Genomic DNA, 21,841 nt, shown 5'->3' with positions numbered 1-21,841 from the left:
TAACACTAGTTAGAGATCTCTTATTAAGAGAAATATTCATTTATAAGATATACAGAAAACCTATTTTGGAGTGTATAAGTACGTGCTAAATCTTATAAATGTTTAAGTGGGATCTGAAAACACAAATGTGATTTTTAAGCAATCACTTAATGAAGCTAGCTGCTATTATAGACTATCATAGATACTTCTTGCACCAATGGCAGTATTGAAATTTACCAATATTGATGCACCAGGGTGCATCAATACTGGTAAATTTTTTTTGGCATTGCACGTAACTCAGACATTGCTAACATATCCCTTTTTGTTAATATATAAATTTCTATATTGTAACAACTTCTTGATCTCAATATGAGTACAATCTATCATACAGCTATCATGATTGAATTTTGTATTATGTAGCTATGCTACATGAAAGTCATTCATCTTTTCATCAGTAGCGGGGAAATGAATCCAGTTTCTTGTTTCCTTATAACTTTTTCCACCTCAGTTATCAAATTTTTTACAAACCATGCTTTGGTGGACTCAAAAATCTTCTGCAACCCTGCCCTGAAAAGTCAGTGTTGAAAGGTTTCCTTCTATCTTCTGTAAATTGTTTCAAGCACCTCCTTTTGCTTCATCAGGATCAGTTAAAAGTGTCTCTGCCAAGAATAGTATTAAGTCCTTTTTGAATGGCAATAACCATTTGAGTTTAGCAAGATTACTTTCATTTTTCATAACATTTTTTTTTATGAATGTTCATAAAAGCAGTAATTTTATACTTCACTAGAAAATTTAGTGGTAGAAATAGCAGATTGATAATTTTATTAGACTGCTAAGATCATAATAATTTTATTATAACTATTAAGAGATTTAGTTTATTCAATCATTTTTTTAAATGTTAAGTAGAAATTCCAAGTGTTGCCTTGTAATTTTAAACGAACACTGGAAAATCCACAGATATTTTTAAACTTCCTTTAATGAGCAATTGAACAGCTAGTCAAATCTTATTTTTATTCACTTCAGTAATTATGTGTTACAAATTTTTTGATTATTATATGGGCTTGTATTTTTCAAAGATATTTTTTTAATAGTGATTGTAGTTTCATATTATATAGAAATAAATCTATTAAATTGAATTAAACATTTATCATTTTCTGATTTTTTTCATTCTTATCTGCACAGAGAACCCTCACAGAGATGTCTAACGTCTTCAGAGTTTTTTTTTTTTTTACTAATTTATCATTAAAAAACAATTAAGAATTCTTGATAGGGATAAAAAAAAGTAAGGGATAATTTTCTAATTAATTTTGATATATTGATACAACCTGTAGCTATGATTATAGTTTGTTCTGTTATAAGCTGAACTGTACATTTTATTTAAAAAGGAAGACATTAACAACATCAAAGAGTTCGAGAAAGTAATGAACCAAATTCATCAAACATTGCTAAACATATACTTAATAAAAACCATAATATATGTAATGAAATTAAAAATTACATGATATTAAAATATGATAAGTAAGCCAAAAAATATAATTGGTTGGAAAAAATACTTACCATTAAAAAAATTAAAATCATAAAATATTAATTAATAAAACAATCCAATTTTATAATGACAGATTATTCAACTTAATATTTAAATAATAATAACATTTTAACAAAATTATGTTATCTAATATATTAAATTTTTTTCTAACAACTGATATTAACAAATATATCAAAATATATTTTTTAAGTAATTAAAAAAATGTTCTAATTATAAAAAAAAATCTGCTATAGATGTGGTATAAAAAACAGGTAATATTAAATAAAAGAATTGTTTATATGTATTTTATTTCAAGTTAAATAAAGTATAAAAATAACTTACCAATAAAACAACTTCATCTTTGGATTTTAATGGTGACTGAGATGAAACAGGTGTAATTGTTATTTCATTCCTTGTTTTCTGTTTAATAAAAAAGTTAAAAAAAATTAATACTGATTTATCTACACTGATTTATTTATATCAATTATAACAAAATCTTAAAATATTTCTGTTAATTGTTTGCTTTTATTTTTTATAACTTGAGTTTACTTTTAGTAAATATAAAACTAATAATATTTTATCTAAAAGGAAAATTATAGTAATTAAATTAATAGAAATTTAACATAGGATCACAGTTTTTTTTTCTGTTTAGAACATAGTTTCTTAAAATGTATTTTTTAGGATCTCAGAATGTTTAACCTTTTATATGCTTCTTCAAAGTTTAGTTCAAAGTTGGTTTTTTAAAGTTTAGAAATTTCTGTAGTGATACATAAAATCAGTTTATTTATATACCGAATAACATGCGAATGAAAGAGTAAGTGTGCAAGTGATAAAATGCCTGTCTGGTTACGTACTATTTCAATCTAAGTGTATTTTACTAGTGTAACTTCAATTATTATTATTTATTTATTAGATCATTATAAATAAATATTTCAATAAAAATAACATTTTTTTGTATATATTGTACTGTGGCTTTTAATCTGTAGTACAGTCAACTCCTGATTATCTGTGATAAAATCTGGGAAGAGGATTGTGGATAATCCAAAATCATAGCAAAATCATGGTTGATCCAAAAATAATATTTAACATATAATATTAATATTTAAAATAGGTGTTGAAATGACCTAATACTGTGTTGCAGTTCAGTATTTAGATGTACTACTATATTAGGATATAACGGTAAGTACTCATATTAAAAATACAGTACACTACACCACACTATTACGTACCTGGTAATAGTAATATCCAGAATTTATTCAAAATACATACTAATATATAACAAATTTTTACAATCACTAATACATTACATAAATAGATTATACATACAGTCGTGTATGTACTACGTAATGCATTAACAAACACTTATTAAAACTACAGTAGCTAACAAGAAAAAAATACAGACATTAAAAAATAAATAAACTGTTATTTTACTCTTTCAGATATTTTTTTTAGAATAAGATGTAACTGATTGTTGATTTAGAGACTGAAAACACTTTCTTTTAATTGAACTTAATAGTTTGCATAACATAATATTATCTCATAATGAGCTATTGTCCTATCATATCCACAATGAACTATAGTACAGCATTATCATATTATAAACAAGCACATATTCAAGTACCAGATGAATGACAGAGTAAAACCTATCACAGAACGATGAAAAACTTAAAATTTTTAGCTTCTTTATTTAAAACTTTATTTTTTTCTAAGGGCATTGGAGTTAAGCCACTGCACAGTTGAACTGCTCACAGATAACCAGGAGTTGACTATATTATTGTTGTTAATGGAATTTTTATGAATTATATTATTTTAAAAACAATTTTTATATTGTTTAGGCTCTGTTTAAAATATTGGCTGTATAAGTTTAAAATGATGCTATGAATTTATGTATGAATTACCGAACGATAAGATGTTAAAGACAGCAATAATTAATAATTGTGTATTGTAGTCTTTATTAAAACATAGAAATTATTAATAAACTTGCTTTTTCTATAAATGATTACTGATTTGCAGGATGTTTAATTTCCTTAATTGTATTACATATTTAATGGTGTTGATTATGCATTATTTTTGTTGTCATATACTGCTGCACTTAATTCTGCTCTGAATTTACATAGTTTGATTTTTATCTAATATCTAACATAGTGAATTTTTATAGATTGGATTAACTTCTTTCCAAATAACTGGGTTCTGGTGCAGTAGATAAATATATATCACAACCAGTTAATGTAGTGATTAGCATGCTGGCTTTTAGATCAGGTGGTCTCAGGTTCAAATGCCAGGAAAATTTAATCATTTTTTCATCCAACACAACCTCTTTTATAAAATATGTGTATGCATGTTTAAGATTGAAATACTAAAATAAAACATAAACTAGTCAATTTTTTTTTAACTCTTCTTTTTCTTGGTTTAGTAAGGTTTTACACTTTGATGCTATTCCTGTTATTAACCTATATAAACGTTTGTTTTTAGTATACAGTTGTAATAATAACAATAAACCGAAAAAAATATTAAAGATTTAACTGATATAATAATACTTACAGAAAATTTAGTATATAGTACTTACTGAGTATTAATATTAATAATACTTACTTCTTTCTTTTCTAGTTTAGCCTCTGGGAATTACCATTCAGGTATTACTTCAGAGGATGAATGAGGATGATATGTATGAATGTAAATGAAGTGTAGTCTTATACAGTCTCAGTTCGACCATTCCTGAGATGTGTGGTTAATTGAAACCCACCACCAAAGAACACCAGTATCCAGATCTAGTATTCAAATTCGTATAAAATTAACTGCCTTTACTAGGACTTGAATGCTGGAACTCTTAACTTCCAAATCAGCTGTTTTGGGAAGACGCATTCATCACTAGACCAACCTGGTGGGTTTAATGATTACTGATATAATACTGCTTATGAAATTATTTCATTAGGGAATATTGATATTTAACATAATATTTGTTTTAAAAATTAATGTATTGTATCATTTTTATAAGATTTCCTATATTTATTTCAATTCTCAGGAATTTGAATTAAAAAAAAAAAGATTAAATATTAGAAACCCTGACAATAATTTTCTATTTCTGAAAATGGTAAAAATTTTACACTGAATACGATTTCCAAAAGCTATTAGTTTATATTATATATGAGTAAAAATCATATTAACAATATAAATAAATACAATTCAACTTACTTTAGAAGATGTAAGAAGGTCAGTGATAGAGACACGATTTATCGGTGGCGGCCGGAACTGACTAGACATCATAGGGGTTGTTCTTTCTCTTTCAGGAGCAGTGAGTAACCTGGCGAGTGTAGGAGAGAATGTTGTTGGGCGATGATTTACTGTAGAAGTTGATGAAGGTGCAGCAGTAGTTTTAGTTAAAATTCCATGTAAAAGTGATGAATGTGTTGGAGGTGGAGATTGAGGTGCTGGTACAGGATGTAATGTTACTTCTGGATATGGAGGTGGTGGTGGTGGGGGTTGTTTAATAGGGGCAGGAGATGGTGGAGGCGGTTGACTCATTTTGGCAAACTGGACTAGTACATCTTTGAAACTTAAACCTGGTGCTGGAAGTTCTGGCTGATGAGTACTTCGTGTTGAATCAGTACTTGATGGACGGGAATTATCTGGAACTGAAAACAAATAAAGAATTATCAGCAAACTGTTAAAAAACATTTATACATAAAAAACATATTCGTGTAATTATATTTTTATTTAATAATTAATATATCATTCAAGAAATAAAAAAAAGATTAGAATCCCATTCCTTTTAACAACATTTTAACTTCAGCTACAGATACAAAGAATATGCCAGCATTACAAACAAAAAACAGAATCAAACTTAGAAGTTCATCTTATAGAAACATATTTAAACAAAGAAAATTCATAACCTCCTTATAATGAAATTATAAAAAAAAATGCCACTCATAGTACTGTAGCTTCTGAGTGTACTTTCCCACATATCTAGAAAATCAGATTTTTTTTACATTAATATTTTTTTTTTAAATTAAGAAACTTTTATCATCCTGATCAACGACATCAATGATACGGGCAACTGGAATGTAGCTTATTTTATTAAAGATAAGGGCTAGATAATTTCTCTTACAAAAAAATTACTGTCACAATCAAAATAAAATTAAAATCACAATCAAAATCTAGTTTATATTAAATTTCATAATCATATATTTTATTAAAAAAATTAAGAGAAAATATTTTAATTATTTTCCGATATTACTAACCATAAATTAAATTAAAAAAAGATGTTTTTTAGGATATACTGCACTAATAAAATATGATAAGGGAATTACATACACCAAGTGCAGTGTGTGGCTACAGAAGTCGATCTTGTGTTTAAACTGTTGAATCTTTCTAAAAAAAAAAAAATGTGCAAAAATATAAATAGAAAACACTGGTGGAATCTGAAATCTTGTTATAGATAAAATCAATAAAAGTAACTTTTATTTATTATCCTTACTTTAATCATTACTGTCAAGATAAAGAAAAATTTCATAATTTTTTAGGAATTTTTTTTTATTTGAAAATGTCAACTTTTAAGTAGCTACTTAGTAAAAGTAGCTAAGTACATTAATCATAATTTTTTCTATAATTTGATTAAGTTTTAATCAAATATTAAGGTTTTTAAAAGTATACAAAGCATTTTACATAAGACCTCAAATTTTGTTAATTAAAATTGAATAATTTTTTTTTTGTAACAACATTTTCCAAATGTATTCTGAAATTATTATGTAGTTTTTAACTGGAATAGTTTGAATTTTAATAATATTTACTGCAATGTAAACAATAAATTATAAAAACTACTTTAAAAAAATTAAACAATTATCTATCATAAAATGAAAAAGAATGTCCAGACTTTTGAACAGTTGTAATTTCAAGTAAGACCCTTATACACTCTTTATAAATTATTATATTTATCAGCAGTCACTTCCATATTATATATGAAAAAAAAAATTATTATGCATAATTTTTCTCAAATTTTGTTGAATTACAGTTTTTACAATTACTTTAAATATTCAGTATTGACCAAAAAAATACAGTAAAAAAAAAAAAATCACCAACAAATTATCTATAGGAAATAAATATAAGTAATAAGAAAAAAAATTCATTTCTTATTTTGTAATTATTTTTTCAATAAATTTTATTATTATTAGTAAATTATAAGAAAGAACAACAACTACAGAATGTTCAACTTAAAAGAGGCCTTATCACTTAGTTTAGTTTATAAATAATAGTTTATTGGCAAACACTTACAAAATAATTTATATAAGGTGCTGAAAATGATGTCCATCCACTTCTATGCACTTGTCAACACATTTGACCATGTTCCTGGCTACTCTTGTTACCTGGATAGCATTGGTAACGATTGTTTTCAATTCCTGCAGTGTGTATGAATTGCTTCTATAAAAGATTTCTTTTAAGTAAACCCACAGAAAGAAGTCTGGACTAGTCAGATCAGATTATCTTGGTGGCCACAATTCTTTAGAAATGATTCTTCTTCTGAAAAAATCCTGTAGAATCTTCACAGTAGAGTGAGCTGTATGTCAAGTGGTGTTGTCCTTTTGCAACCAGCAATTTTTTCAGAAAACAAGGGTCCCATTATTCATCGCCTTGAAATTGCACACTGTACACCTACTTTTTGTGTGTGTAGGGGAAATTCAAAGAAAATGTGGAGGTTTTCAGTACCCCAGGTCTGGTAGTTTTGACTATTAACATACCCACCAAGGCGTGAAATCATGCTTCATTTGTGAAAAATACTTGATCTAAAATGCAAATGTTGCCTCTAATGAAGTACTTGAACCACTGAGATCAGTGAATCATTATAGGCATAATCAGTATTAGTTAGCACATGGAAAACCTGCATTCAATATTTATAACATTTCAGTATTCTCCTCACTCAGTGCAAACCTAGTGAAATGTCCTTTTCCAACTTAGTCTCCACAAAGATTTATACGAGATCTTGTAATTGTTGCTTTAATATCCTGTACGACCAGTGTCATTCAAACTGACTGTGTTGGGCACATTTCTGGTCTAACAGTGAACCTATTTCATCAAAATTTTTAACTAACTTCTGAATAAAACTTTCCACTGGTGCTTCCTTTTCAAATTTCTTCCTAAACTTTTGCCCACACACAACATGAAATTTCATCTCTAAATAAGTTTTCATCACAAATACATGTTCTTCAACAGTTAACCGCATTTTAACAAATAACAACACACAATTATGCAACCTTGTCCAAAAATCAATGCTCAACACAGACTGGCAATACTCAAATGTGCGGTCAATAAACAGTCTTCCCGACTCCAACTCCAGTCATACCAACATTTTTCACATTATTTTACCTAACTCACACCAATATATTAATTTTAATAAAAATATGCATTTAGTATAGGTTATTGAGTGATGGGGTCTCTTTTAAGTTTAATACTCTTTATTTTAAGAACTTTTTTTACAAAAAAAAAGACATTATTTTCAATCTGCTGGAGTACATTTATCTGAGAAATATTAAAAAAATAATTTTTTATTATAAACACAAAAATTTACTGATATGCTTATTAATTACCTGAATATAGCTAACATAAAAAAAAAAAAAAAATTACTAAATCAGTTACTCCCATCATTTTTTGTTACTGTGCTTTTATTTCTGTTACAATAACAGAAGTGAATAATTATTTTTTATTCTTTTTTTTTTTTAATAAGACGAGAAAAAATCTTCAAATATTTAAGAGATTGGTAGAAAAAATATTTTTGTTATATTTTGAGAAATGTCTTGTAATAACATAGAAGTTAAACCATTACATTTTTAGAGATGATATATAATGAACTAACTAGCATTTGAAATGTCGATTTTATTTCCTTCTTTCTATTAGAAACTTCCTGCATTTTAAAAGATTTTACTTTTTCTTTTAATTATAGTAATCAAACTCATTTGTTCTAAGGATTCAAATGATGTGATGTTAGTAAAATATGTACTTATGATAACAATATAAAGCAAGTTGAAACACTCCCTGTAAAAAAGAGTAGTTTTATAAAAAAAAAAAATAGTTCAACATTTTATTTCAACTATTTTTATTTAATAGATGTTTAAATTTGACATTTTCAAAAACTAAAAAGCTATGAGCTTCTCTTTTCATACAATTAAAAATTAACTTTATAGATAATAAAAAAAGAGTTATTTTATTGGTTTTATGCAAAAGTAATTGTTGATTTACCAATAAAGGTAATTCTTATAAAAAAATAATTATGCTGTAGTTTAAAACAAGCTTTCATCTTACACACATACAGTACAAATCACCAACTCAATTTTACATCCCAGGTTTAGTATTTTTCATTCTATAATACGTTTAAAAATTTTTCATAGTTAAAAAATTCAAATTTGTTTTTACATACCAATAATTTTTTCTTTTTAAATTAAAAAAAAAATCGCAATACCAAAGGATAAAAATAAAACTGTTAGATTAACATATTTGCAATCTTAACTTTTCAACTTTCTATAAAAAAGTAGAAATAATCAATTTTGATTAACTTTCATTATCAACTCTCAGAATTTTAATAATAAATCCCTAATTAGTTAAAAGGTATTCAATATTTAAAAATAAAATCTCAATAAATGTAACTTTTTGGGTGATCAGAATGCTGTCAAGTTAGTTACTGTGTATAGCATTATTAAAAAAAAACCACACAATGTGCAGTATATGCAAGCATAATCAGATATTCAAACAGATATTCAAATTTTCCTCATATATATATATATATATGACAATTTTGAACAAATCATATTCCACTCCAACAGAATGTTATACCTTGGATTTTGTTGAAAATTTCTTTATAGAAACATTCTTCTTAAACACTTTTTATTGGGCTATACTACAGTATGATAAAATTTACACATTAGCTTATCAGGAATTTGTTTATATATTATTCAAGGTGAAATTCAAGGGATACTAAGAGGAATCTTTTTAAACAACTGCAGTTGGACATGGCCAAAATAATAGACAGAGTAGCAAAATAGAAGTCAGAACTTTCAAACAAGGGGATGCTGGTTCAGAAGACAGAAATGATCACGCAGATGGAAGATCTGGTACTTACGACAGGCTGTAAGGTCTGCAGAGCAGGAACCATGATAGGCTCTGTAATAACAACCCTAACTCCCAGGAGGGTTAGAAATGAATTGCTAAGGAAACTGGAAGAGGGAATAAGTATGAGGAAATCCCCACACTGGTTGCCAACCACTGAGGAGAAGGACTGTTCAGGATGGTACGCATGGCGGAGAGTACATCTCAGAGAAGGAGGGAAGCAACGTTGTGCTTCTTCATGATCTGAGAGAGGCTGTGCAAGGACAGAAGAGCAAGGCAAGCAGGTTGGTGCACGTCAGGAGGTTGGCAGATCGAGCTGCTGCTGGTGGATAGACACAGGGCCAGGAACATGTTTGATGATGAAGAAATAAAAATAAGAGGCACTATATATATGATTGTCGTGAATTCAGGTGAGATTGAAGAGATGATAGAGAATTGCTTCAAATGTATCAGGAAGCTTAGTGAAGGCGCGTTGAAGCATGTGATGGGCATAGTTTGAACTGTAGTCCAAGGTACCTGGAGGACAAGAAAGTTAGCTGCAGTTATGCTTATAGATATATGTAATGAATTCAATGAGATCCTGTGGGATGTGATATTCCACGAACTCAGGGCTAGACAAGTTCCGGCATATTTGATATAAGTTATCCAAGAATTCTTTAAGGGCAGATTTGTAGTAAGCCATTGTGAGGAGGGTGAGGTGAAGTTCATTGTGGAGAGAGGTGTTTCACAGAATCGGTATTAGGTCCTACCCTGAGGAACATAGCTTTTGACAGAGTGCTCAGGGAGAGATATCCAGAGGGCACCATGCCGGTTGCATATGCTGAAGATGAGCTAAAGACTACCAGAGAGGAAGCGGCCAGGGTAGTACAGAGATGACTGTCCACCAATGGTCTTTGCCTTGTGGAGGAAAAGGTGAAGGTGGTGTTGATGTCTGACTTGTGGAGGCTGAGTCCTATCAGTTTCTGTATAGGTGATACTATAATCTACTCCAGTACAGCTACAAAATACCTGGGAGTGTGGATGGACAGGAATCGAACATTCTCCATACATGTGGAAGAGGCAGCCAGAAAAGGTGAGAGGGTTCAGGTATTGAGTAGAATCATGGCTAACAAATGGAGCCTAAGGACCACAAAGAGGAGACTACTGGCAAGTGCACTCTCGTCAGTGGTTTTATATGGAGTGCAGATATGGCAGGGAGGTCTTTCCAGAGCTCAAAATGTGAGTCGACTGATGAGGCTGCAATGCAGACTTAACCTCCACATATAGAGCAGGAGGACTGTGGGATACAGAACCATAAGCATGGAGGTGGCATCAGTGATGGCGGGGGTTCCTCTGTGGATTTGCAAGCTAGGATGAGGATCCTCATTGTGAATGGCAGGAACAGGAGGTCAGCAGTAAATGAGCTATACACAGAGTAGGACAGAAGGTGGCAAACGATACCCAAGGGTAGATGGACATATGAGCTCATCAGGGATATTAGAAGTTGGACAGAAAGTAGTCATAGAGACACAAACTTTGAGTTTGTTTTCGAGATTACTTACAACAGATGGGTAGGAGCATCACCAATCAATGTCATGATTGCAGGGAACAGGACACCGGTGGAACACGTGGTGTTCTCCTGCCCAAGATGGTAGGATTTGAGAGTCAACCTAGTAGAGCAAGGAATAGTGGGCATGAGCAATATCATAAGAGTAATAGTTAGCAGCAGGGACAAGTGGGATAAAGTACTGACAGTGGTCTCCACCATGATATGTGAAAAGGCACATAAGGAGAGAATTCGGCAGAATATGGATCAACAAATGAACTGAGGTATGGAGTCCGAAGACAAATGATCATGGGGCAGCCTCTGGAGGATGGTGGCAGGGGCTCCCCGGAGTCTCTGTCCATCAATTGCACCCAGGGAATGCCATGGGGTCATTTCGAATCGAGTGGTAGAGAGCCCAGGTGATCACGCGGGGGCTGAGTACATGCCACAGGGATTAGTTGCGTGACTGGAGGGGGAGGTTTTTTAGTGGGTGAGAGTCCTGCACTGCCATCAGAGCAAGCCTGGCAACAGGTGGCAGAGCTTTTTCCTCCCCCTACAGAAAAAAAAAAGAAGAGGAATCTTTAAATTAATTAAAATTTAAAATGACTGCTTTTAAAAAAAAAGATCTACCATACTATATATTAAATTAATCATTATCATAAATTTTTCAAAAAAGCTTCTCGCAGGAGTATTTAGCCACATAGAAATGAGCAAATAATTTTTTTTTTTTAAATTGGCCTTTCAAAGAGATCATTAGTTAAAACACACTAGAAGTATCCAGTGTTATTTATCCAAATGGAAAATAGACACAGCACTAATTTTACTTTGTTATTATGTCAGGATCAATTCATTTAATGTATTTTTGACTGTAAACAATACTTTATGTTCTGAATTTCTAGTACTCCTAGAAACAGTTCTGGTGTTCCAGAATCACATTAAATAAAACTCCAATTTACTGTCTTCCTAGAACACCTTCTAAGTCATTAACAATAAATTTACTATTAATTAATTAGTTAATATATTAACTATTAATTAAATTTACTATTTATTAATGACTTTTCTTTAAATAAATAATAGGAAACATTTCTCTATGGAAGATCTGAAATTTCATTTGCAGAGAAAAAATTTTATAGATAATTTATTTTATATATATTTATAAAATTTCATGATGCATGGTGAAATTTCATTATTTAAAAAAATTTCCATCCCTTGATGGCTCTAAACTTAGTTCAAAATTTGTTAGAAGTTTTTATAACTACCTAAATTAACTCTACCGAAAAAGGGGAAAAGAAAATATTTTCAAATTTAAAATAATTTTAATTTTTTTTCAAAGTTTTATTGTTATAGGTTGTTATATCAGAATTTTATACATGATAAAATAATGTAATTTATACATTAATTTGTATTGGCCGCTTGTTGATAAAATTTAAAATAATAATCTTTTTTTATTTTTATTTTATAATATCTTTTCCTGATGATTAATTTATGTTAAAGAACTTTTTTAATGCAAATATTAAGTAGTATAACAACATGCTGAGCTGGGTTAGGAAGAAAGCATTGTTTGATTCCAAGGTCAACTGTTCTAAACTAAATGCTGCTGCTATGTTGTCATTCTATTTTTACTGCTTTGTTCAAATAATGTTGATAGTTGTACCAATAGATTGCTACTAGTATTACTTAATTTTAGTTGCCATTCAGTCCTGTTTCTTCAGTTATGCCAGTTAATGTATTAAAAACTATCTTTCAAAAAAATCTTATTAATTATTAATCTTAGATTAAAATGAATATAAATTGTAAATTACTTACATCTCACAAAATTAAAAATACAGTTTAAATATTTTAAAACAAAATAAAATCTGGTCTTAAGTTCAGTAATAAACCAACAAATAAATTATCATTACTGAGCTTATGCAAAAAAATGAACTGCCTTATTAGATTAGCTTTAAATAATAGTAGATTTATGCTAATTTTATGAATAAAGATATTAAAAGTTTAAACAATCTCAGCTTGCAGCTTTAAATTCAATTTTTATATTAAAAAAATGAATTATCTCCTGCAGGTATTATAAAAACTATGTTCATTATTTCATTATCAGCGCTGGATTATATAAATTAAGATTACAATACACTTAAATTAAAACTCTTTGTTTTTATTGCTACTTAATAGTGAATAGGTCGTGAGTTTAAATTCTGCTCAAGGTTGGTATTTTTCACTCACTACGAAAATTTATCTCTCAACAACAGCTGTAATTAGGTGGTTAGCCTGTAGTTGCTTGAAAAAAGAATAATCAAAAACAGTTAAAATATAAGATTTAACATTGAAGCTTATCTTTAAATATTGCAGTAGCTATTTGAGTTATTTACATTATTAAAAAATAAATATTTATTAATGATTTTTCTTTAAATTTTAATATATGAGCTTACCAGGCAATTCAAAAAGGATTTCATAACTTTAAAAGCATATAAAAATTTATTGAGATAATTTACAGATTCAACTGAGGTCTCATTTCATAGAAAAACACATCAAGTTTGTCACCCAACATTCACTTTGATTTGATATGGCTTCCGTTTGTAATATGACATACATCCCACCTGAAGTTGATTTCATTCCAGGCTGTAGCCTGGAATGGAATCTCTGTAGCTGCAGCGTTAATTTGAAGTCTTAGCTCATCAACACTGGCAGGCAAAGGTGGTACATAAACCCAACTTTTAATGAAACTCCACAAGAAAAAAATTAGCGGGGTCAAATCTGGGAGTAAGGTGACCACGCGATTGGACCTTCACGACCAATCCACTGACCTGGTAATTGAATATCAAGAAAATCTCAGTAGTGCAGTAGTACCCTATTTTGCTGATATATGGCGCATATATCTTGGTTATCATCGTCTAACTGAGAAAGTAAAAAGTTTTGAAACATGTCCAGATAAACGATACAATTTATGATTGCCTTGTCTGAAAGAAGAACTTGTCTCAACAAAGGTTTAGTGCCAAGAGTAAATTGTATGCCTACTAGGAGACTCCCTAATGTACTCTCTATGAAAATTACACTGAACTGCAGTTGTTGATTGTAAATTGTGAAGCCAAACTCACAGCAATCACGTTCCGCACTAGTAAATGTATCTATTTTTAACAAAACTGGTGACAGCACTGGTAGCCAAATTCAGTACTAATGAACTATTTGAGTCAAAACTTGATGCTATGAAATGAGACCTCAACTGAATCTATAAGTTATCAAAATAAATTTTTATGTGCTTTTAAATTTGTGAAGTCCTTTTTGAATTACCAAGTATTTAATTTCCATTGTTCATATATAAATTATTTTTTATGATAAAGGAGAGTACCCTCAGAAAATATAGCAGTCATAAATAAAACCAACAATAGCAGAAGCTAAAAGGTAAAAAAGATTAATGTAACTGACAATAAGGTTGCCATATTACTTTCTTTGAAGAATAAGTTAATGGATTACTAATTAATAAATATATTTTTTTTTAATTTTATTTTTTACACTATTAGCATATTAGTGTACTTTTCTGTGGGATTTTTAATAAAAAATAATACCTGTAATCCAAATTAATTGTAACTGAAGGTAATTTGGGTAGCGACACATTCAAATTAAGCTGACCTCATTGAAGTAACTGTTTATTTTACTTTCATTGTTATTTATATAAAGTAACAGTTTTATTACGTTACATTAAATTTCTATCCAGACATTTTTAAAATAATTTTTTTAATTATTTTATTTACACATTTACATTTGAAAATTAAGTGCTGGACATTGACAGTGGTTACATACAGTATTACAAAGAAACTGAAATGCAACTTTTTTTTCAGCCAACTATGGATTATGTTTAACACTTTCCTAGAATACCTTTGTTTCTTGTTTTACTAACACATTTCAAATCTCTCAGTGACGTTTTCCTAAATTATTCTGTTCCTACTCCTTTTTGTTTTGGAGCTCCTTCATAAAAAAAACCCTCTATATGAGATTTCTTTCAATTTTTTCTTGATTAATTACTTATTTTGCAAGACTGTAATTCCTATTATTCCTATTCCTGGTTTGTTTAAGTCTCTCTTAATTTTATCATAATATAAATTTTTAATTTTTCTTTCTAGATAAGAGAGGAGGATTTTCTTTGGAATTTCTTTATCACTTATCCTTAAATATGACTCCTCTCTTGAATTTTTCTATTATTTCTTTAAATTTACAATTTAGCATTTTGTGGGGGATTTAATTTATATTAAAGTATGTCATCCAATTTAAAACCAAATATTTTCCTTTAAAACCTCTTTTCTTTCTTTCCCCTTAAAAAGTCTATATAGATCTTTGCTAAAAATTCTGCAACATACAACACTTCTGGGCAAATCATGGTATTCAGTTTGCATTTATAGAGATAGATTTCTTGCTTTACATGTTTTATGTTAGGTGATAGCCTAATTCCATTTTCTTCACCCAATATCTTCCGGGTATTTTTAGTTGGCCATTCCATTCTATAGTCTCTGTAAGGTATTTTAACTTTTAATTTTTCTATAACTTTGGTTTTTAAAATTAACAGTTTATTACAAACTACATTAAATTTTTAAGCAGACATTATTAAAGTTTTTTTTTTAATTATTATTTTATTTACATAAGTAAATTGAAAATTTTTGTGTACTGGCATCTTGAAAAAAGAAAACAGATAGAAGAAAACAGGTACTATTAATAATACTTTTATTATTAATTAACTCTTACTGCTATCTTTCAAAAAACTGATTTTACTTTTTCTTGGATCAGTGGGCTAGAGATTGGAATAAAATTCTCCATTTTCTGTACAAACCTTACAAATGGCTGTATGGAATGGATGGGAAGGCCCTTTACTTTGTAATAAATCCAGCTTAACTGGGCTCTACTGTTACCAATTCTCACCGCTGATATTGCTCACTGCTGCTGGAAAAAATGGGGAGGATAAACCGTGGATGGGATCATTCAATGTGTTCACTTGTGGTGGGATAACCTTAGTTGTAGTCTAGTGTGGAATGATGGTAGATACGAGTGCGTTCACTGTTGAAGGGCATATGTTAGCTTGTGTTTGGGTTCACAAATTTCCACACACTGGTAAAACATTATGAATGACTTCTTTGTGCATTTTGTTAATTGTTATCATCATGGCAAACATTACTGACATGGGAGAAGAAGGCTTTTACAACAGGAAGTGTTCTTGATGTGCCATACAGTGGGAGGTCAAGCACTCTAACTGTAATGTGTGCTGTTGTGGAGACATTGATTCAACAATCATTGATGAGATCAAAGCGCAAATGTTCTGCAGAGTTATACATTCCAAGATTGACAATGTGAAACCATATGTGGAAGAACTTGAAAGTTAAATGTTTTCCTCCAGCCATAGTTAATAAGTTTAGTGACAATGACCTTGATCAACGTGTTTATGCATGTCAGTTATTGCTTGAATACTTTCTGAAAGCAAACAATAAATAGAATGTCATGTTCTCAGACGAGTGTGCAATTTATAGATGCTCTAGTTACTGAAATGTTTTTTTCTGGGCAAAAGACAATCCTCACTTTTTTAACGAAATCGAACACCATCCGCCTCATGTTATGATTTGGGCTGGGATGACAGCTGAACCTCTCCTTGATCTTTATCTTTTTGATGGTGCAGTTAATCAACACAGTTGTCTGAGAATGATCAACGAGTAGTTGCTTCCAGAATTAATGGTAAAAGGGATCACACATCATTACATTTCAGCAAGATGGTGCTCTAGTGAATTTTTTTTTGAATGTCTGCAGACGCCTCAGTGAAATTTTTTCGAATCGCTAGATCAAACATGGGTCAGAAGAGTTACCAGCTCCAATGCCTTGATAAACAAGAAACCTTGACTTCACCACACCTGAGAAGGTCCTATGGGGATTTGTAAAAGAACAGATCCGAAAACACACATATGTCAACAATGAGCAGCTCCAAGATGCCATTTGGTCAGCATTTGCAATGATCACTTCTTATGTGCTGTTGCAGATGAACAATTGGACATGGAAGCGCATATAGCTGGGCTTTTAACAGGGTGGAACCCACATAGATGTTTTCGATCCACAGAAGGTGGATCTAAATCCACTGAAATGACTTTGTCTCTACATTTTAAATTTATCTTGTAATTTTTTAGTTTGTATAATAAATTTCAATAATGGAACCTTGACTGGATATTAATACATTATTTTATTTCATACATATTTTTAAAACACTATAAGCAAGAACAAAATTGCTTTTGGTTGTGCAGATTGACAGAATAAAGAAAAAATATTGGAACTTAATGGATGCATGTTTAATACACAGGAGTTCAGAAAGTAAGTTTTGTAAGCATAGTTTTTATGCAGATTAGAAGGATAAATTTCACCTAGCCTAATAATTTCATAACTAGCGTAAAGAAGGACCTTCCCGCCCATCCTGTACAAAAATAAGACTTTACTGACTTTTTTGTTAACTCAAATTTAATTTCTGATCACCCAAAACTACTTTTTTTTTGCAAATTGAACATATTTTATGAAATTTATTTTTTGTAATAAATAAAAAATAGGCAACATTTTCATTTGCATTTATAAATTTAAAAATAATGTGCATACAGAAATGAAAATTGTTCAAAGGAGGTAAATTTAAAGCAAAACACACAATTCTGTTTTCAAGATTGGGAGGCTGGCTATACTCTATAATTTTAAGCACATACAGTCAAAATATTCAAAGTTGTTCAATGTTTAACTCTCTGTTATTTGATAATTAATTTAAAATTATTGCTTTGCTATCAACCTAAAGAAGAAATATGAATAGTGATCGATTTTTTCATTCAGCAGTGTGAGATTTATAGATTACTTGGAAGGTGGAAGTATTTATCCATTTCTAAGTAAAGTCTATGAATGAATATGTAGTTAAAAAAATAGCTGGGTATTTTAAAATAGCAAATATGCCAATATCAAAGCTGCTGGGTGAATGATTCATGCCTATTTCAACCCATCAAAACATACAAATAAATTTTAATCAGTCATACCATTAATTTCTTTAAAAGTTTCTATTTGTTTGTTCCACATGAAATGACATATTCACAAAGTGAATCATTGGGAAATTTCAAAAAAAGAAGGATGCAAAATGAAGTAAAGTATCATGGTAATTGAAAGCAAAATAATAAACTGTTATTTTGAGCACACACAGGCTCTGTCAAATAATGAGGAATAACAAAATTATGCAAAAATTTCTAGTCAGCGAAATGACTTTGTCTCTACATTTTGAATTTATCTTGTAATTTTTTAGTTTGTATAACAAATTTCAATAACGGAACCTTGACTGGATATTAATATGCTACTTTACTTTATACATATTTTTAAAACACTATAGGCACAAACAAAATTGCTCTTGATTGTGCAGATTGACAGAATAAAGAAAAAAAAATATTGAAACTTGATGGATGCATGTTTAATAAACAGAAGTTCAGAAAGTAAGTTTTGTAAGCATAGTTTTTACACAGATTAGGAGTATTTTAAATGCTGGTAAGGGAACTATACTTTTGCAGTGCCGGAGTGAGGCAAAACAAACATATGTTTGCCTGAATGTATGCACACATGTGTCTCTACAGACCGGCTGTCTCCAATATCATACAATTGTCAATCAAAAAATGCAAAGTGACTGAAGACTGAACATTGTCTTGAACTCATAACAGTTCTGCCCTCCCAATCCTAAATACTCTACACCCACTCACCATCACTGTCAGATACCCAGAGGCAAAAAAATGAAATTGTGCATTGACCAACTATGTTTACAAAACTTAGCAATCAACATCAGTCACCCAATTGACGTTACATAGTGAAATATCAATCACCATTTGCTGTAAATGATGGTGGTGTTCTTAGCACAGTTAACCGCACTGTGACACTTTCTGTTGTGCATACACAAAAAAAAAGTGCAATTTTATTCTAGCCAGAGTAGAGGTTATTGTTATAATAATGAATTAAAAAATCTACTAACATAATATACCTGAAGAACAATCCTGAGATGTTCTTATATGAGCTCCAGAACATAAAGCCATATTTGCCATACTCATCAGTGCTGAACTACCAGTTATACGAGTTGAAGAAACCATAGGTGATTTCATTCTCCGTCCTCGTCTAGGAACATTTTCTGGATGCCTAGACCTGTCCCCACAGTATTAAAAAAATGACTGTCAAAATATTCATTTTCAAATAAAACAATATTTTATTATTAATTAACAATAATAATAACTAATTATAATATTTCTATCCTGTCAATTTTAATATAAATACTGATCTTAAAATCAAAAATATCATCCTCAGAAAGATATAAATGTGATTTAAAGGGGGAGCAGCATTACAAATACTTCTTTTTTTTTAGTATTAATCTTCTGCTCTTTGAAAAAACTTGCTAATTAGTGAATTAAAATGTGAATGAAATTCATCAGACTATACAAATGTTATCACTCTGCTCTCTCAGTAGTATAGTGGTTTTGTCTCAACTTTCATTTGGAAAGTTCTAAGTTCAAATACCAATCAGGCTTAGTATTTTTTATAAATGAAAAATACCTGTGAAAGTGATTGTTACAAAATCACCTTTCATCATAACTGTATCCAATACACAATAAATAAATACATGTACAATTTCCACATGGTAAGATAAACTGTAATTGCAGTATCTTTTTATCATGAAACTATTTTAATAATAAATCTATGACAATAATAACTATGCAAACATAAAATATAACTTGATAAACAATATGCAGTAGTACAATGCACAATATATCTTCAGCTACACAAGATGGAAGATTATAGTAATTATAAATAACGACTTAAAAATAGTTAAATAATTGTATCCCAATATATTTAATGAAAGATGTGTAAACTGAAATATTCAAAAAGTTCAATAGAATCAATATTGAAACATATGGTATATTTAAGATGTATGACAATTTATATATAAAAACATAGTATGGTAAAAGCAATTCTGAAGCAGTGTTGAATAAAATAAAATGGAAAAAAACAACAGGAAAGAAGGCAAGTGTAGTAATTAAAAGGTCAGTTGGTAACAATGCCAAGTGGTATAATTTTTTTAAAAATAAAATGTTTAAAACTTTTCTCTGTATTTAAAAATTAATGTTTTCTTTTTACTTCCATGTACAAAATAAAGGAAGTATTGTGATCACAAAAAATTTCAGTTTTCAGATTTCAATGTAAATATCCATTTTGACTAATTTCAGTGCGATGTCTGTACGTATCTCGTGACGATTAGCTGTAGAATGTTGAAATTTTGGATTTAGGACTGTTGTAACATCTAGTTGTGTACCTCCCCTTTTGATTGCAATCCACTGAACCAAAAGTGTCGAAAAAAACATAAAAATTTGGATTTTGGACTTTTTCTTAACTGCAGTAATAAGCCGTCACTGAGAGCTTTTTAGCGATATATCTTAATTTTCATTGGTTCCAGAGTTATAACCAAATAAAATTTTAATTAATGAAATATTTAAATCTTACAACGGAAGTCACATCAGTCGAATCAGAGATATCTTCTTTCTTTTTTTAACTTTTTTTAAAAATTTAAATGTATTGATTTATTAATAATTATTAATAAATAATATTTCCTTCAGCCACAGTTAATAAGTTTAGTGACAATGTCCTTGATCAACATGTTTATGCATGTCAGTTAATAAATAATATTATTAAAAAAGTTTTAAAGTATTTAAAAGTTTTATTAAAAACTTTTAAGTCGACCAACTTAAAAGTTAATAATTATAAGCATCACCAGTGATGTAAAAAATTTTTACAATAAATAATATTTCAATAATAACAATAAAAAAAATATGAAAAAAAATCAGAAGTTATTAGTGAAATAAAATTTTATGTACACAAAAGTACATGTAATTTAATAGGCATTATTACATATGTGTATATGTAATAGATCTGGTGAAACATCTGATTATTTAATATTAATTGAAAATTATAGTTCAGAATTGTATTATTTCTGAATTTTCTAGTTTAATTTCTGTTTACTTTTATTTAATTTTTCTGGAATTTCTGTTTAATTCTATCTACTTAAAGTTAACTACAGAGTGACTGAAAAATAGACCCTCACAAGAACAACATATACACTGAGGAACACATGCACGATCTTTAATAAATTGCAAAAAATTCTTATCTTTTAGTTCATTACTCCTCTGATATTGTCAGACAATATTCTTCCTAAGTCGGAGTAGATAATCATTTTGTTTATTTGTTTTTTGTTGCCAAGCATTTAATCACTCTTTGGTTTGATTTAATTCTTCTGATCTTAATTTGTGTACACATTCTCTAGTTTTTAAATTCTCTCCTCTTTATATTCATCACCTCTCTTAATCTTTTTGTTCTTTCCATGGTCTTAATGTTTTCTTTGTCTTTATATTTAGTATCATCTTCTCTTTATCTTTTTATTCTTTCTTTAGTTACAACATTTTCTTCCTCTTCATACTCATCTTCTTGTCATTTTTTTAAGATATATTTCTTCATGTTATCTTTCTTTTTCCTGTATGATTGTTTCTTTTTCATTTTTGATTATTTACCAAATAATCCAATAATAAAAACTGAATATTTTACACCATAAGGTTGAAATTAACATTTGTAACCAGTAGACAGAAGTTCACTAAACGGAATAGTTTAATTATTATTAACTTTTATTTATACGACACACCAGAAACCTGAAACTTTTG

The 21,841-nt window shown here is 29.4% G+C and overlaps 1 protein-coding gene across 6 annotated transcripts in view; it reads right to left on the bottom strand.

Moving 5' to 3' along the window:
* The window catches only part of LOC142324256 (uncharacterized), a 440,588-nt gene that overhangs the window by 5,037 nt on the left and 413,710 nt on the right, over positions 1-21,841 (bottom strand). For 3 of the 6 annotated variants that reach the window (XM_075365118.1, XM_075365122.1, XM_075365123.1), the window contains 4 exons: positions 19,126-19,293; positions 5,816-5,872; positions 4,697-5,136; positions 1,847-1,924 (listed from right to left, as the gene is read on the bottom strand). In XM_075365118.1, the coding sequence (XP_075221233.1) occupies positions 1,847-1,924; positions 4,697-5,136; positions 5,816-5,872; positions 19,126-19,293 (743 nt within the window). Of the gene's footprint in view, positions 1-1,846; positions 1,925-4,696; positions 5,137-5,815; positions 5,873-19,116; positions 19,294-21,841 lie in introns of all 6 variants that reach the window. The other 3 variants (XM_075365119.1, XM_075365120.1, XM_075365121.1) reach the window with 3 other exon arrangements.

The sequence above is a fragment of the Lycorma delicatula genome, chromosome 4, assembly GCF_047948215.1.
Source record: "Lycorma delicatula isolate Av1 chromosome 4, ASM4794821v1, whole genome shotgun sequence".
In the NCBI taxonomy this organism is placed as follows: Eukaryota; Metazoa; Arthropoda; class Insecta; order Hemiptera; family Fulgoridae; genus Lycorma; species Lycorma delicatula.
The sequence above is the reverse complement of the archived record's forward strand: the minus strand, read 5'-3'. Positions and strand labels throughout refer to the sequence as shown.